This window comes from Hydra viridissima, unplaced genomic scaffold (genome assembly GCF_058129835.1).
Source record: "Hydra viridissima isolate aposymbiotic clone 2 unplaced genomic scaffold, HvirCarnegie_v1 scaffold_11, whole genome shotgun sequence".
In the NCBI taxonomy this organism is placed as follows: domain Eukaryota; kingdom Metazoa; phylum Cnidaria; class Hydrozoa; order Anthoathecata; family Hydridae; genus Hydra; species Hydra viridissima.
The window spans coordinates 15753204-15769815 of NW_028324310.1; the positions used below are offsets into that span (position 1 = coordinate 15753204).

The 16612-nt window shown below is 28.1% G+C and overlaps 2 protein-coding genes across 4 annotated transcripts; both read right to left on the reverse strand.

Annotated features, from left to right (window-relative positions):
* Positions 1-711: 711 nt before the first annotated feature.
* LOC145191818 (ATP-binding cassette sub-family G member 4-like) lies at positions 712-9814 on the reverse strand. 2 transcript variants are annotated; one of them, XM_090066202.1, is made up of 13 exons: positions 9468-9814; positions 8564-8638; positions 8390-8432; positions 8090-8231; positions 7505-7561; positions 7217-7362; positions 4969-5092; positions 4620-4734; positions 4304-4533; positions 2319-2535; positions 2138-2238; positions 1877-2035; positions 712-1732 (listed from the first exon to the last, which is right to left on the reverse strand). In XM_090066202.1, the coding sequence occupies exons 1-13, from the start codon at positions 9694-9696 to the stop codon at positions 1361-1363; spliced, it is 2010 nt and encodes a 669-aa protein (XP_089922328.1). In that variant the 5' UTR covers positions 9697-9814; the 3' UTR covers positions 712-1360. The 2 variants fall into 2 exon arrangements, with proteins under 2 accessions (XP_089922328.1, XP_089922329.1); XM_090066203.1 differs by lacking the exons at positions 8090-8231; positions 8390-8432; positions 8564-8638; positions 9468-9814 and adding an exon at positions 7790-7853 and having other exon boundaries at positions 1193-1732.
* A 4746-nt stretch (positions 9815-14560) lies between these two features.
* LOC145191782 (uncharacterized) lies at positions 14561-15953 on the reverse strand. Of its 2 annotated transcripts, none has more exons than XM_080068951.2 (5): positions 15861-15953; positions 15253-15582; positions 15073-15163; positions 14901-14982; positions 14561-14731 (listed from the first exon to the last, which is right to left on the reverse strand). In XM_080068951.2, exons 1-5 carry the CDS (start codon positions 15916-15918, stop codon positions 14717-14719), a joined length of 576 nt encoding a protein of 191 aa, XP_079925077.2. In that variant the 5' UTR covers positions 15919-15953; the 3' UTR covers positions 14561-14716. The 2 variants fall into 2 exon arrangements, with proteins under 2 accessions (XP_079925077.2, XP_079925079.2); XM_080068953.2 differs by having other exon boundaries at positions 14561-14740.
* Positions 15954-16612: the final 659 nt, after the last annotated feature.

The window sequence follows — 16612 nt, forward strand, 5'->3', positions numbered from 1 at the left end:
CAAAACAGATATCCCCAAAAAAATTTAAACAGAAGCTTAAAAATAAACTTGGTGAGATTATTGCAGTTGTAAATGTATTGAAAATGTTGTATAACTTTGTGCATTTCACCAATTTTATCTCAAAAGGGAGTTTTGATTTTGAACATTTATTTTATAAATCGGCCCCAACAATATATGACATATATGACATATGTATCGCTCATTTTTTCCAAAACAAAATTTGTTTCCAGAGCGAGAATAACTATAATATTATTAATATTATAATCAAAAAAACTTATTAGAAAATATTATCTTATTGGTATTTCGCTGTAAGGAAACATTTTGTTGGATACATGACCAGGGTGTGATGGGCTAATGTTAAAAAGATAAATACCACTGGGAGATGTACGTGGACACATAACCGAGGATTAACTGCTTTTAATCGATAGTAATAAGAAAACTTTATCTTTTTATTTTAATTTTGTAAAAATGACATTTTAAATAAGGTTTTTATTTTGTATTTACCCCATTTAGGGGCGGTTCTCAAGCTAGGGTCCAAACTTGTTGTATAATATAATTATTATAAATGTCAGTTAAAATGCTATAGACTTGAGAAAAAAAACAAAATACAAATAGAGGGCTCTAAGTTCTTCAATGGCTAAGGGCTTCTTTAAAAAATTTGTACCCCTCATATATTGAGCAGTACAAAATACGAAGTTGTTAATGAAAAACTTCTAAGCTTTTGATATATATTCTTAGACAAAAATTTTTATCAAATACATATCACGAATTAGACACACAGAGTCAGATCAAAAAAACTGAACTGATAAAATAACTGAAGCATACATTTCTCAATACGTCATTGAAACTTTAAATTAAAAATATTTCCAATATTTAAAAATTAAATGTTGGTTTTTTATTTAACACATTTTCATGCGAAATCTACTTTACAAAACTATTACGACAAAAACTCAAGAAAATTCGTCACTAGACGGCGATTGTTATAGATGTAGAAAAATTTTTTTAGTTGGAGCATGTTATAATTATTACATTAACAAATTTACCAAACAAAACGAAAGTTTGAAATCCTTGTTTCACTTTTGATAAAAGCTTTAAAAGATGATCAGTATAAATACTGAGGTTTCATACTGAGATTCACCAGGAAACATTTTTAAAAAAATCAGCATTAAATCTTAAAAATCATTCTTGAGTGGATGATCTTTTTTTCGCAATCTTAAGATTTGCTAAATATTTTATGTTTAGGTAAAACAAATATAAATCTAATATACAACAAAATTATTTTAGTTTTTTTTTTTTCATCCAACTAAATTTGGATTCAAGCCAACTGTTTGTAGGGTACCTACTAGTCATTAGTCGTTGGCTACCTTGCAGTCGATCTAACTTTGTATCTGAGAACGATGTAAGTAATCAAACGAAGGGTAAAAAAGAACATCGATAAAACGACGCAATCAAAATAGAACTTCCCCTGGTTGATGTTGAGCGCCGATTCATTGATATCTAAGGAATCTAAAACATCATTACTTTGCTGAAAACGGCATTTCAAAGGGTCTTCACAAGTTAGAGCGCCACGTTTATTTCCATAGATAGCCACCATCATCCCTTCCCAACTATAGCGAGCGAAGGATATGTATGTAAGCCATTGCATATATTTTGGTATCGTATCAAAAGAAACAAAAAATCCACTGAAGAGCAAAACTGGTATTCCAGTTACTGGCGCCACAAAAACTGCCGTCTAAAAGAATCGTACAAAAGTTGTTTTGTGTCTCTAGTTTAAAAAAAACTTAATATATTTTAAAATTTGCATTTGCAAAGTTTTTCATCTTTAATAAGAATAATAACAAAAAAAAGTTAACCGCTCTACAAGAAAATTACTTGCCGGTACATTAGGAGCAACAGCACCTAAGAGCAGCCCAATCGACTGAGCTACTAAACAGGTTAGTATAGTCACTGAGACGTATTGCATGTAACGGCTGATATCTTTTGGTTGGCCTGTCATAAAGTATACTATTGAGCAATATATGATAGGAAGAATAACCTGCAGCAAGAAAAAAAAAAAAAAGAAAGCTTTAATTATTTTTACAACACACAAAGGTTTAAAAGGTAGAACACTAACTGACCTGAAAATGAAATGACGTACCTGAAATGGCATATCAGACATCGTTTTGGCCAGGTAATATGATTTTAAACTATACCAATTGTTTAGGTGTTCCCTTATAAACACAGTTTTCTCAAGTGGAACTAAAAAAAAAAAAACATTCAGTAAAGAATTAAAAAAACTTTAACAAAATTACGTGTGAGAAAGATAATAAAAGAATTACACGTGAGAACTGTCGGCATTAGAGCGATAAAGAGAAGGAACAGCATGGAAAAAAATAAGCAGCCAGTGTTGTTGTGAACTTTATTGCCATCATCACCAATATCCAGATACAATAATCCAATAACCACTGCAACTACCAACACTGAAACCAGACGCAAATGGGTAAACATCTTGTCGCGTACAATTGAAATCATTGCGCGTTTACTTAGAACAGTGAACTGAAATAAGAATAGGATGAATTTTAGAAAATTTTTAACCGCAAATATTTTTTGGATCAGTTTTCACACACAACTTATAAAATTGTAACACAAAGTTGGATCTTTCATTTCTGAAGTTCAAAAGCTTTTCAAACTTTTTGTAAGAATTGATCTTTAAAAAAATTTAAAGATTAAAAACTCAATCAGATAATATGGCTCCCATAGATTGCAAAGCTTTAAATTTTAACAGCATTTTTATTTAATTTTTTTTTTACTTTATAATACTTATAAAAAAAAAATTATAATAATAAACTCTATACTATACTTTATTGCTCTATAGTATACTTTATTGCAATACACTATGCAATAAACTGTAACTATTGAAAGAAAAATCAAAATTGACAAATAACACTAAGATTTTCATAAAAATCAAAAAACATTACTATTCTCGTGTTTACATAGTTAAATTATACACCGAAAATTGTGCAAATTTAGTTTTTGTTTTTTAGAAATTTAGTGTATTTGCAAATGATCATTTAAAAAGTTATATCACTGTTTACAGAATGGTAAGAGATTGAGAGTCAGATAAAAAAAACAACCTAAATTTGTTGATAAGTTTGATGATTTAATGTTGCCCATGTATTAAATATTTTAAAGAACAAAATATAAGAAAAATGCAACAAAATGACTTATGCACTGAAATAGTAAAACACTTCCAGATTGAACCATTAATGGCAGGTTGAAAAAGTTATGGTAAAAAAGGATAATTAGATTGACACTTGGAGTTCAAATGCAGAAAGAGATCTTACTGTTCACTAAGTGATGGAAAATCAAGACAAAAAAGTATATAGAGATTGTGTCTTGATAACATCGTGACCAAAAGTAAGAAGTGCTTGAACAGATTTTGACAAAATAATTGATCATGATTTACTTTGCCTTCTGTGGCAACATCACATTATAAATTTGTCTTGAGAAATCTGTTTGATGCAGTTAAGGTGATACTTCTGAACCAGATGTCAATTTTTTTAAAAGATTTAGAGAATCTTGGTTGACTCTAGACAATACAAAATTTGTAGTGTGATGGAGGATTTTGTCACAAAGGATTTTGTTGAAAGATCACAATTAGCTCTGATTTTTCAGCAAAAAAAAAAAAAAATTATATTTCACATTTCTGAAGGTGACAAGGTATGAAGTTGATTAAAAAGAGATTTCAAAAAATTTGGGTTTTACTTGATGACTGCTTGCTATCATAAAAACACCAACATTCTAAAATTACAAATGCCACCACAACAACAGCTATTAAATGCTAGTGTGCAAATCACCACAAGTAATCTTAATTTAAACTTAGAGTTTTATCTTTTAGTATAGATAGCTAGTAAAATATAAAGTATAATTTAATCATGTTTATAATTTGAATTGAGTAAATTGAAAGAATGTAAACAGAAATCTTAGAAATGTGTATATAATACAACTGGTCAAAATTCTTAGGTCAAAGGCTATTTCTATCATTACAATCAACAACTTATACTAGATAAAAAAGTAAAGGATTCAATCAAAAGGATTGATTCCTTCACTTTTTTATGCAACATATCTGACTCTACTTATGAGATTGGTTTCTATTGGCATTTTCTATTAAAACACACAATGCACACAAAAATCTATATGATTTTTATGCCAATTCTGTTTATTTGTTAAAAGCTTGCAATAGAAAAATATAAAACTTTTTTAAATCAAAACTTTGCAATAGAAATAAATAAAAATATAAAACAAAAATCTATTAAAATTTTGCCTGTGTTGTTTGACTAGTTGTACTGGAAAGACTGTCTGTGCTTGATCGGAAACCACAACTTGGCAACATCGACATCATTGTCTGTTGTGCAAGTAGTGCATCTGAATTATCATTTAATCCAAAATCTCCACTCTCCATTCGCTTTAACTCCTCTCTCTTTTCTTGAATCTTCCACCCCTTTACAAGCTGAGGTAAGATATCTCCATACTCTCCTGAAGCAACTTCAATGACTAGTAAAAAAAATATAATAAAAAGATTTTCAAAAAGTAGTCAAATTTCAAAAAAGTAAAATAAGCAATCAATTGGTTGTGCTTACTAAAATCTGCTGGATTGTGGTACTTTGGGCAAATCAGATTTTGAGTTTCCATATATGGTAAAAGATTTATAATAGAACCATTATATATACAGTGACCAGCAGTCAGCAGATAAATCTTAAATAAAAAAAATTTAACTTTTCTTATTGTTTTCATGTTATTTTGTTTCTTGGAATAAATACTGCTGCAACTATTTTGAAAAAAAAAATATCTCTTCAAATATTTTAAAGTAGGTTTATAAAGTTAAATAAAAGAATTTTATCAAACTTTATAAACCCACTTTAAAATATTTTTAAAGATTAAATTTGAAAACACCATGAGACAAGGAATCATTAAAATAAATTTCTTTACCTTATCAAACATTTCAAAAAGTTTTGCACTGGGTTGATGGATTGTACAAATCACTGTCCTTCCACCTTGAGCAAGTGACTTTAACAAGCTGATACACTGGAATGCAGATGAACTGTCTAAACCACTAAAGAAAAAACAGTTACATTACAGCTGTGTAATGTAAGAAGCAAAAATCATGATGGGTTTTGTAGAAGCATTAACATAACTCCTAATGAAAATTAACTCAGTTTAAACTCAGATACAACTTCCTGAGGGTAAACTTAAGTGTGTCTTAATTAAACATAAATACAAAAAAATGGTTTCAAAAAAATTGGCGCACTGAGGCTGTTTGTTAATTCTTTTTTATCAACACAACAACTTATTTCTTTTTTGCATAACAGGAAAATATTTCTCTACAACTAATCTGATTAATTCATCAGATCACAAGTTTGTCAGATCATTACTTTTTTATTAATCCAGCTTTATCAAGTGCAAATAAAAAAATAAAAACTTACTGGAAATAGTTGTAAAAAAAAAAAAAAAAATACACCCAGAAAGTCTAAACTGATTTACATTCAATTTTCTTTTAGCAAAAAAAAAAAAAAAATGATGACCAGTTTAATTACATTTGATACTAGTGCTTTTTTTTTCCAAGAAGAAAATTTAGATTTTTTAAATGAGATTTTGTGAAGATCTAAAAGTTAAAATAAATAGAAATTGGTCAAAAATTAGTAAAAGAAACACTAAAAATGCCAGATAATAAGCATAAAGTATGGCTTCAGGATCAACAACAAAGAAAAAGCAAGTCGATTAGTAATTTCTGAGAACATTTGAAATGAATGCTGGGGCATCTACTAAGAATTCCAGATAACGATAATAAAAAACTATGGAGCACAGTAAAAGCCTTAGACTTTAACAAAAATAAGAACCAATCCAAGGTTAAATTAAATCAACAAAAGGTGTGAAAAAACGTTTCTCCAAAGTTAGAAACATTTTACTTAGGAAAACCATTGTTGTTTAAGCAGCTGGTGACGATGATGGTGATGACCAGAGATAGGCTCTCAGGATTAATATGATGTAAGATGAGAATTTCTTGATATATGGAAAAGTGGAAGCAAGTAAATTTCAGCAACTAAAATAATTTTGAAATAATAAACAAGAAGCTGTTTTGGTTAAAAGAATTAAACTTGAAAATTATTCCAACTGTTTTGTTATACTTTTACTGTTTTTTTTTTTACTGGTTTGAAGGAGATGGTGGCAGAGTTGGTATTTGGGGGTGCTTTAATTTTAATGGAGCAGGTTTGTGCAATATAAATACAGGTTGAATCAGCCAATATATTTACATAGAGATGCTGGAGAATTGCATGGATCCATAAGCAGACATGCTGATTGATAATAATGAATGGTAGCAGTTTCAAAAAGATTTGGTTGTGCTTACACAGCTCGCACATTGCATGGGAAAAAAAGAAACAAATTTAATGCCCCAGGCAACTCAATCACCAGATTAGAATTAATCAAGGTCCAAATAAGGTCCATAAGAAGCCTAAAAAAACAACTTAGAAGCCATTTAGGGAACTTTTAAATCAATAAAAAAAAAAAATGCATAGCTTGCAACAGAGCACATAGAGGATACTTTAAATACTAGTTTTAATATCTACTCTTGTTATGGCAATTTTGATTTATAACTTTTGTTTTTAACTAATGTTTTTTATTGATATACTTTATTGCTGTGTTTGATAAAATTTTAAAATATAATTGTATTCTTTAGTACAATTCCCTAAGGCAAAATTTAATTAAGATCAAATTTTCTTGAAAATAAAAAGAATTAGTTCAATATTTTACTTTAGTTTTTATTTTATGGTTCTTTAAATTTAAACAAAAAAAACCTTAATTTCTCTATTTTTTTAAAAACCACTTCACATTACCTACATATATTACCTACATACATTACATACATGCATTACATGCATACATTACGTGCATACATTACGTGCATACATTACGTGCATACATTACATGCATAGATACATACATACATACATACATACATACATACATACATACATACATACATACATACATACATACATACATACATACATACATACATACATACATACACATACATACAAACATACATGCCAGAAAAGACATAGATGATAGATGAATAGCTATCGCATTAGTAAAAATAAGAACAAATTTTTGGGTAAGTATTTTTAACAAAATGACTGACAAAAAACCTGATTACAATTTTATTAAAAAGTTTTACCTTGTCGGTTCGTCTAAGAAAATAACAGGTGGATTATTTACAAGCTCCAAAGCAATTGCCAATCTCTTTCGTTGACCCCCAGATATCTCGCTCATGTAAGTGTTGCATATTGGAGATAAGCCAAAAATTGATAGAATATCCGCAACCTTTTAGTAATACAAGTGATTTAGATTTTTAGGGAACTTTATGAACATGGTCAAAAACAAGCAGAGATAAACAGTTTAAATACAAAAAATTACTTTTAATTATACCTTGTCTAATTAAAAAAAAAATGTAAATAAAACTCACAACTCGCTTCTTCTCTTTATATCCCAACACTGACTTTAAGTGAAGATTGGCAGATACCTAATTTAAAGTTTCAAGAAATTTAAAAAGAAAAAAAAAAGAAAAAAAAAAAAAAGCTGCTATAATAACTTAATAATTGGTTTTTATTGCAAATGCTTTAGTGTTTTAACTTTTTGTGTCCAGACATTTTTTTTTTTAACACTTATAAAAGGTTTGTTAAAAATCTTTTAACAGAGATTTTAAAACCAAATTGAAATATTAAAAATGAGTAAAAATAATGGCAATTACAGCATGACCACTATATCTGATTTTAAGTTTTTTGTACAGCTACAAAAAAGTTTCATGTGACATTGAAACTTGAATAAACAACCTTCATAATAAACGCAACACTTTAAAGCCCTTAAAATAACAAAAACAAACAAAAATAATGATAATAAATAAAGAGGTTGTCAAAATATTGCACAATTTTAATGATTTTTTTTAAAATAACCACCCACAGTAAAATTATTTTAACTACTTTTTTTTTAGTTAAGAAATATTTTAAATGATTTTAGAATTAAATGATTAAAAAAACCCATAGATCCCTACCATCATAGATTCAATAACTGTCAAATTGGGCATTAGCACATCATCTTGCATGATATAACAAGATAGTTTTCGGAATCTTCTTAAACTACGTTCAACACCATTTACAAGGATCTTGCCACCAATAACACCACTTTCATTTGAACTACATGATACCGAACATTTTTTTTGAGAGTTGAATTTTTAAAATTTAAGCTTTAAAGTTTAAAATCCAAAAACATGCTTTACATTATGTATAAGGTCTTAAAAATTTACTGCAAAATTCAAGAAAAAACCTTTTGTTTTTTTAATCTTTAAGATTACCTGTAGCCTGCAAGGATATTTAACAATGAGGACTTCCCAGCACCTATTTTATCAGAGAATATTTGTCATTAAAGTTTCAAACAGTAGAATGCTAATGATTCTCATGAATAAGATTGAAATCAACTGCAATATTGAAAAAAAGATTTTAAGATTTTTATCGAGATAAATGACTACCTGATGGCCCTAACACAGCCACAAGTTCTCCACTTTTAAAGAATCCACTCAAGTTCTTGAGAATTGTTTTCTTTTCTAAATTAAAAACTTTATACTATAATTTTAAAAGACATAGAACTTTATAATTATTTGACAACAACTCACACTTAACAAATATTTAATAGATTGTTGATAATATGAAGCCCACACTTAAATGTATAGAGCTCATAGTAATGACCTTTTAGTAATTTTTCAAGCATTTCCAATTTCTATACTACATTTTGATTTTTACATGCTATTAGTTTTGTTAGGTTCTTTTTCCAACTGAAAAAAAAAACAATAACTTGGCATTTTAGAAAAAAAAAAAAAAAAGATTTTCTAAGGATCTTATTAAAAACTATATAAACTTCTGTTAATTTTCTTTAAAGCCAATATTAAAGTATAATATGAAGGAAAACATTGAGGGGGTTTCAGGAATAACTTAAAATTAGAATACTTTGAAATAACAAAAAGAGATAATTAAATAAACAATAATAAAAAAAATAATCAATATTACTTTAACAAACTTAAAAGAAAAATAAATTTTATGACTTAATTTTTTCAATTGTTTGACTTTTAGAAATATATTATGATAGTATATGAGATACTACAAATGTAATACTTTGCATACACTTCCTTAAGATGGCTTATATTAAAAGATAACTGACAGCTTTGAACCTAATTTGAAATACACAATATTATAAAGTTGGATTCTCGTTTTTAAATCCCTACCCAATTTGTTGTGACACAAAAAATTTTATTGCCATAATTTTGTTATGCTTGCTCTCAGTTTTGGAGAATAATTGTTTGGTTGTAGTTAAGTTTACAAAAAAGTTATTTAAAAAAAGTTAGTACAGCTGAAACGGATTTATGAATTTAAACTCACCATGTTTTTTAATTTTCACTTCATATGTTAAATCCTGGAATTCAATATCAATATTAATGCTAGGTCCTTGAAAAATTGATACTCCATTTATAAGGTTTGCTCCTTCAACTGAGTATGCATCTTTACAATCTGTTGCAATTGAAATAGTTTCTGGTTTGTCACTTTTAAGACAGCAATTAGTAAGTGGAACAGAAACAGAATCTTTTTTTTCCTTCATTTTAAACTTCATAGGCTACCTAAAACATACTTTTAACATATTGATAATGCCATGAGAATATTCATCATGACAAAATTATTTTCTATCAATTTGACATCTTCTTTATAAAGTTTAAGTTCTTAGTAAATATAAGAATAATTAAAATCGTGACCTAAAATATATTTTCTAAAAATTAATTTATTTAATCAAAATATATACTAAATACATTAAAATATAAAATATTAAAATATTAATTTATATTTTGAAAGGATTAAAGCAAGAAATATAGGTATGTTTTTAGGTAAATGCAATTTGTAAGTTGGTCAGCAAATTATCTTGATTCGGAGAAGTCACAAAACTTCATTGGTTAATTCTATTTTTTCGAATGTTCGCACGGTTTATATACACTAAACATAGTTGTGAAAAATGGCCAAAAACTAATTTGAGCAGATCCTAGAACGCAACTCATATGGGATGTTACTGCGCTCTTTCCAGATCCAAAAATATCCCAAAATGAAGTTAGTATATCTGCAAAAATAAAAACGAGTTTATTTATTTCACAATTTGTGTAGCTGGTCAATGGCAGTAAAATATAAAAAGAACTTGTGGGTTGATAGATAATCTATGTTAAGAAGTGCTCAAAATTTTAAGCTTTTTTCTTGCTGCACTAGAAGCTTTTTAGTTTGAATATTTTATTTAGACAAAGTGTCAATTTCAGTAGAACACAAAAACCTTAGTTTTAAAATATTCTTTAGAACCTTAACTAACACTACCAAAGATATAAACGAACAAGTAACCATTCATGCCAATAGGCTGAAAAGTTGTCTTGTCAATTACAACAGCAAGCACTTTTGAAGAAGTCGTGATTTTAACGACATGAGTTTTAGTAAATAGATAAAACTCACTTTATTTATGTATAGTTAATAGATAAAATAAATTTTATCTATTTCCTATACCTGATGTCTCATTCAAAGACTATGTTTTTCGGACAGAATTAATATTTATTGTGTATAGCAACTAAATATACTCTAGAGTGATAAACTTGAATTTTAAATGCTGTTAAGGTGAAGCATTTTTTTTTTTTTAGTTATAAAAATTACTCCAAAATATCTGCTTCAAGAAATAAACGCGACAAAATTTAAGATTTCGGACATTTTTTCAGCTTCTAAATAATTTTCAAGTAAAAATTTTATATTTCATATGTAGACCGAATAAAAATCAGATCATCAAGCATTCAAAAGAGAAGCTCAGAAACGAAAAATCTTTACAAGTTCTTTAAAAATTGTTCGTCTTTGTATCTGGTGTTGGCTTGATACATCACATTTTCAATATTCTGGATTTAAAACAATTTTAAAAAGTATGATAATATTCAAATTAAAAATCTTTTTGCTTCCGAAGGAAGAAGCTTAAATTTTGACTACTTTTTCACATGGCTTTTTTATGTTTATCAACGCACAAAAATTTATTTAATTATCAAAATATTTTTTTGAAATTTTTTTCTTATTTTCATCAGCACGAACTATAAGGTCTAACATAAATGATCAATGGTGTCACACCAATGATTAATGATGTCACATTACTGGTCAATGATTCTAATAATTAAAACTCTTAGAAAAATTTGCAGTTCATAGAGATGAGTAGTAATATAATTGATTGTGTCTGTGAAAAAACCATGATCTAAAACTACTTGTTCACAGACCCCTTTACCAAACTACTTGTTCACATGCCCTTTCACCAAAGTAATCTACTTATTTTTACCAATCTTCTGCAAGAAAACTTGTTCTGCAATAGAGGTTGTTCTGGAATAGTTTAAGTTGTTGAGGTAGAAGAAAATATGAATAATATATTAGAAGTAAACTCGACAGAAATTGAAATTGTTTCATTAACGGAAAGAGATCAGGGTGACTATTGAAGATCAACAAAAAATTAGAGAAATCAAAAATGAAAAGGGTAAAATGCAGCAATATTTTTATTATTTAATGATTTTTATTGTAAAAATGGATTATATAAGGAAAAGAAACTTTTTGATGATGTTATCAAAATAAGACACGTAGAAATATCGTCCGTAAATGTGGCAGGAATATCATTGGCCGAATTCGTGACATAAAAAAAAACAACAGTTAAATGAGCAAAAAATAATATGAACAAAAAATAATAAATAATATTGTAATAAATCATAAAATCCCTTATCCCGATGCAAACAAAAGAGTTTTAAAATTCATTTAAAAAAAACAACAAAAAACTTAACTTTATATTTAAGCATTGAAAAGATTTGAAAGCCAACAGGAAAAAAATGGCAACAAAATGTTTAAGGGGTCAAAAAAACAACTCTGTTGTCGCGTGAAATCAACAAATTTTTTTTGCCGATTTCAAATTTAAGACGATCAAGGAAAACTTTGAAGATTGCGTGAGTTTTACGATTAAAATTTTAAAACTTTAATTTTAAACATCAAGGATCTGTTTAAATATCTGTTAAAAAAAAACTAATGTCTTTTAAAATCAAAATGCCAAATGATCGAAAATCAAATGATTGTTTTAATGATTACGTGATTCCCTAATGCTATTTAATGTACGTGCCAATAAGTACGATTCCTGGAGTCGCCGAAAAAAGCCCTTTTGGTAATCTATAACATTCCGGAAATACTATAAACTAGGCTTGTTAAGACATTCGCTGGAAATGAAATTTATAAAAACATTTGGAAACGACGGGGGAAAAAACGGCAATCCCTTTTGTTGTTTTGAGATTCATATAGAACTCGTATAAAAAAAAAAAGAGAACTTGTCTTCGGACCTGCCTTTTTTCCCTTACGCTCTTCATTTTAAAATCGACAAAATTTTCGCTGAGAAATACTTTCGAAATACAATTTGTGTTTTTAAAAATAAATTTTATACAATAAATTTTTAACTATAGGCCTTTTTTTTAAGTTACTTTTGTCAGATTAAAAAATGTTTTTTTATTCAAATTGAAGTTGCTAAGCTTAACATAAATCTAAATACTTAGCTTTTTATCAAACTTCTCAGCCTTGAATTGGTTAGCAACTTTTTAGTTAAGTAGCTTTTTACTTAGCTAAAGGCTTAGTTACCTGGCTAAGTAATTTGATTTCATATCTTAACTAATTTATGCAGCAGAGATATACTTTATGCAGCAGAAATATATATGAAGTATATCAAAAACTATAATTCATAATTTGAGACAAATCTCTAAATTCTTAAAATGCAAAAAAAAAAAGTCAATGATTTTAAACTACTGCTGAATAAGTATTATTATAATTTTGTATTATATTGCAGTTTGTTTGTGATTTTCATTTTTTGTGAAGAAATGGAAAAACTGCTTTGAAATTTAAATAACTTTTTTAATTTGTTTTTTGATTTGTTTTTTTTTTCAACAAAATTTTCCGTTAAGTTTCAGGGGTGTAAAAAATAAACTACTTTGTCTAAATGTTAACCCCCTTTAATTTTATTTACGCTTCAAAATATAGGTTGAGCTTTGTTTTTTGGTTTCTCAATTCGGTAAGATCAAAGCATGGCCTATTGCACCACGTATTTATCTATTAGCAACTGTAGATCGGGCGGATTTCATTTAAAAAAAGTGAAACGAAAAATTCGATCGTTTAAATTGTTCAATTTAAAATATTTAGAGCTTGAACGACAAAGTTTTATACCAAAAATTGTTAAAATCAAAATCCACATCATAGAAGCTATTGGAAACCATATGTAGAAAAAACGTCCTGGGAAAAACTTGTTTAGAGACTCTGAGAAATTACGTATCAACCTTAATTTTTTTTTTCTTTCGTGAACTGAGCAGAAAAAGACAAAATCAAAGTTGCAATGAAATTTTTTTTTATCAGGAGAAACCTTTTTTTTTTATCATAGAGCATCGACGTGATTTAATTCATTTTAAACAACGGGTTACAAATATGAAAGCGTTTTCCTGAATACTTTCATTCAACAACTTCCTTAAAAAAGTTTAGGGGGTATTTTAAAAAAATAACTTGTCGCGTGACACTTGTAAACATCAAGTTCAAACCCATTTAGCTTTTGTAAAAAGAATTCGTCATAAAAAGCTATTACATAACATAGAAGCTATACCGTCGCTATATGCACTAAGCATCGGTGCTTGGTGAATATAATAACTGACGTGATAAAAATGAATAAAGTACAAACCACTATATCAGTCTTTTGTAATAAACAAATTTCCAATAATTTATATATTGAGATATACAAAGTTATAAAAAATTTTTATTTTTTTGTTTCAACCCTTAAAGATATTGCGTAATAATGCTAATCAATTAAAAATCCATTTAACTTTTTTTTCAAGAGTAAAAAAAATCACGTATGAGTATAAATTTGTGACATCAAAAACTTTTGCTAAACTCAAAGAAGTTCCTGTTTTAAAAAATATCCGAATTTTTTTTTTTTTATCTGAAAATACTGAAATAGGAGTTTGTATTTTACTCGTAAATTATTCGATATTACTGGAAAAACCAAATATCTTGTAATTAAAAAATATGGAAAAACGATGAGTTTTTTTTATTGAATTTTTGATAAAGCTCCTTAATTTAAGAACATTTCAACCGTAGATAATTCGTGACTCAAAGCACATACCAACCACCGATAACTCATTACTTCGACACCCTCATTTCTTAAATAATATCAACTTGAAGTAAAGTTTGACTTTAAAAAAAAAACATTTTTTAAAAATGTGTAGTTCGAGTATTTGAAATTCCGGAAAATTTTCTATCGTATTCTAATTACGACTTATTTTGGAAGTGGTTTTTTTTTTAAAAAAAAAAGAACTTTACGGGCATGTTAAAGCTTGCTTCAAATTTTTCTTTCATAAACATGTCTTGGAAATTTTCTATAAACAGAAGGTAAAACAGCGAAGAAAACAAACAACTAAAAAATCAACATTTTATCTTATATACAAATAATTAGATTAAAAAACCACCCATCATATTTAAACATATGCATTATGACGCTATCTCGAGGTATATGTTATTAATATGTTTTCAAACAGTTCATTTAACATAAAGCTACGAGCTCTCAATAAAGTCTAGTAGTGCATCCTCTATTTCGACTGAAAAAAAAAAATATATGCAGAGACACAATTTGTTCTTTAATTTGATGACATACAAAAAATGTGCAAAAAAATGTATTAAAGTTTCATCCAATCTTTGTTGTGATTTTTGTAACACTTTACTTTCCCTATTTTTTTCCCTTTATTTGAAGTATTATACCTGCAGTAATGGCTCCTCTGCTTCCTTTCCTTCTTCGGCGTGTAAGCTTGATTTCTTGTTTATACTTGGAGTAAATGAGTATCTAAAAAAAGCATCCACAAAAACGATTCAAAAAGATAATCAATGGCTCTGGTCAACCTGCCAGGCCACAGAATCAACAGATTGCGTTTACCTCTTGTAAAAAACAAACACTGCCCAAACTGTTCCTGATAATGCCGCTCCAAAAGCACACATCACCACAACCAGGTAGGCGGTAACGTAAACTACGCAAAAAAACTCTCATCAATATAAATAACAATAATATGATTTAAAAAAAGTTTTTAAACCGACAAAAGAACAAACTGTGGTCTACCTCTCCTGTTAGTTTCATTGCGAATAATCAAGGCTAGTTGTGTGCCTTGATCAATTGGTGACGTTCCATTTTCAACTCCACATTTATCTTGATCGAAGCACGTTACACCATAGCACGTATCATTTTTCATGTATGCAATGTTGCATTTCTTCATGCTGCAACACAAAGCCATGCAGTCTCCCATGGTTGGAACCCGTCCGAGATATGTATAGTTTTTTTGACTGATGGTTCTTTTTAAAGAATGATCCTGAATAACATCGCTATGAAAAATATCATTCTTGCGACACGCAGGCTGTGTGTCTGATGGGATTGTAAGTTTCTGAACAGCTTCTACAATGGCAAAGTTGATTTCTAAGTAAAACTGTGGTACACAAAGTTGTAAAACAACATTTGATAAAAATGAAAAAAAAAATAAAAGTATGAGGGAAATTTTATTTTCAAAATTTGCATTTAAGATTGAAATGCATTTGCAAATATATTTTTTACAGTTTTGAACTTCCAGATTAAGAAAGCTGCACGTTTAGTGCAAGCATTTAGTTAGAGCGATGCAAAGATGAAAACAAATAATTTATAATATCTTTTTATCCCATTAGAAATAAATGACGCACCTCCTGAAATGAACGATATTAGAACAAAGCAAACAATATTCTTTAAAGAGCTCTCCATATTGCTTGTAGAGGTCGCATAAGTCGTCGATACATAAAATGAGTTTGCAAACAAAAACGATACCAGCATCTCGTGCTTTCATGCCCAAAATGAAAGCGTTATATGCCTCAGTAAGTCTAGTTTTCATGAAGCATTTAAAATTTCATAGTATATGAACTTGTGGTATTCCTCTTTAATTAAAACACAAAAAATTAACATAATTGCTAAATTAAAAACTTTCTTTGCCTTGATAACTTCGTTATTTTCTTTTGCAAGATGAAAATATAAAAATATTTTTTAAAACATGAAACTTCAACAAACATTCAAAAAACTGCGTTTAGGACAAAGCTTAACAAACCCTGTAAATTTAAATTGCTTTTGAATAGATTTAGATCTAGCCTTAGACTTCCAGTCTCACAGAAAACCAAACTCATGCTTTGTCACGACCAGTCAAGCCTCGATTTATTGATGCATCATTTTTTTCTAACTAATTATTGATAAATAAAGATTTTAAATTAGACTTTATATTTTTAAGGAAGTTTACATTTCCGCTAAGATGCGTTTCTCTTTTATTTTATCCAAAATCAATCGGTTGGATCTCAAGGTTTTAAGTTTTATAAACTGGTAACTATAATAAAATTATATATTTGCAACTTGTAAAATTACTTAGTTAAATATTTGCAACTTATTTAAGATTTGCAATCTTTTAAAAACA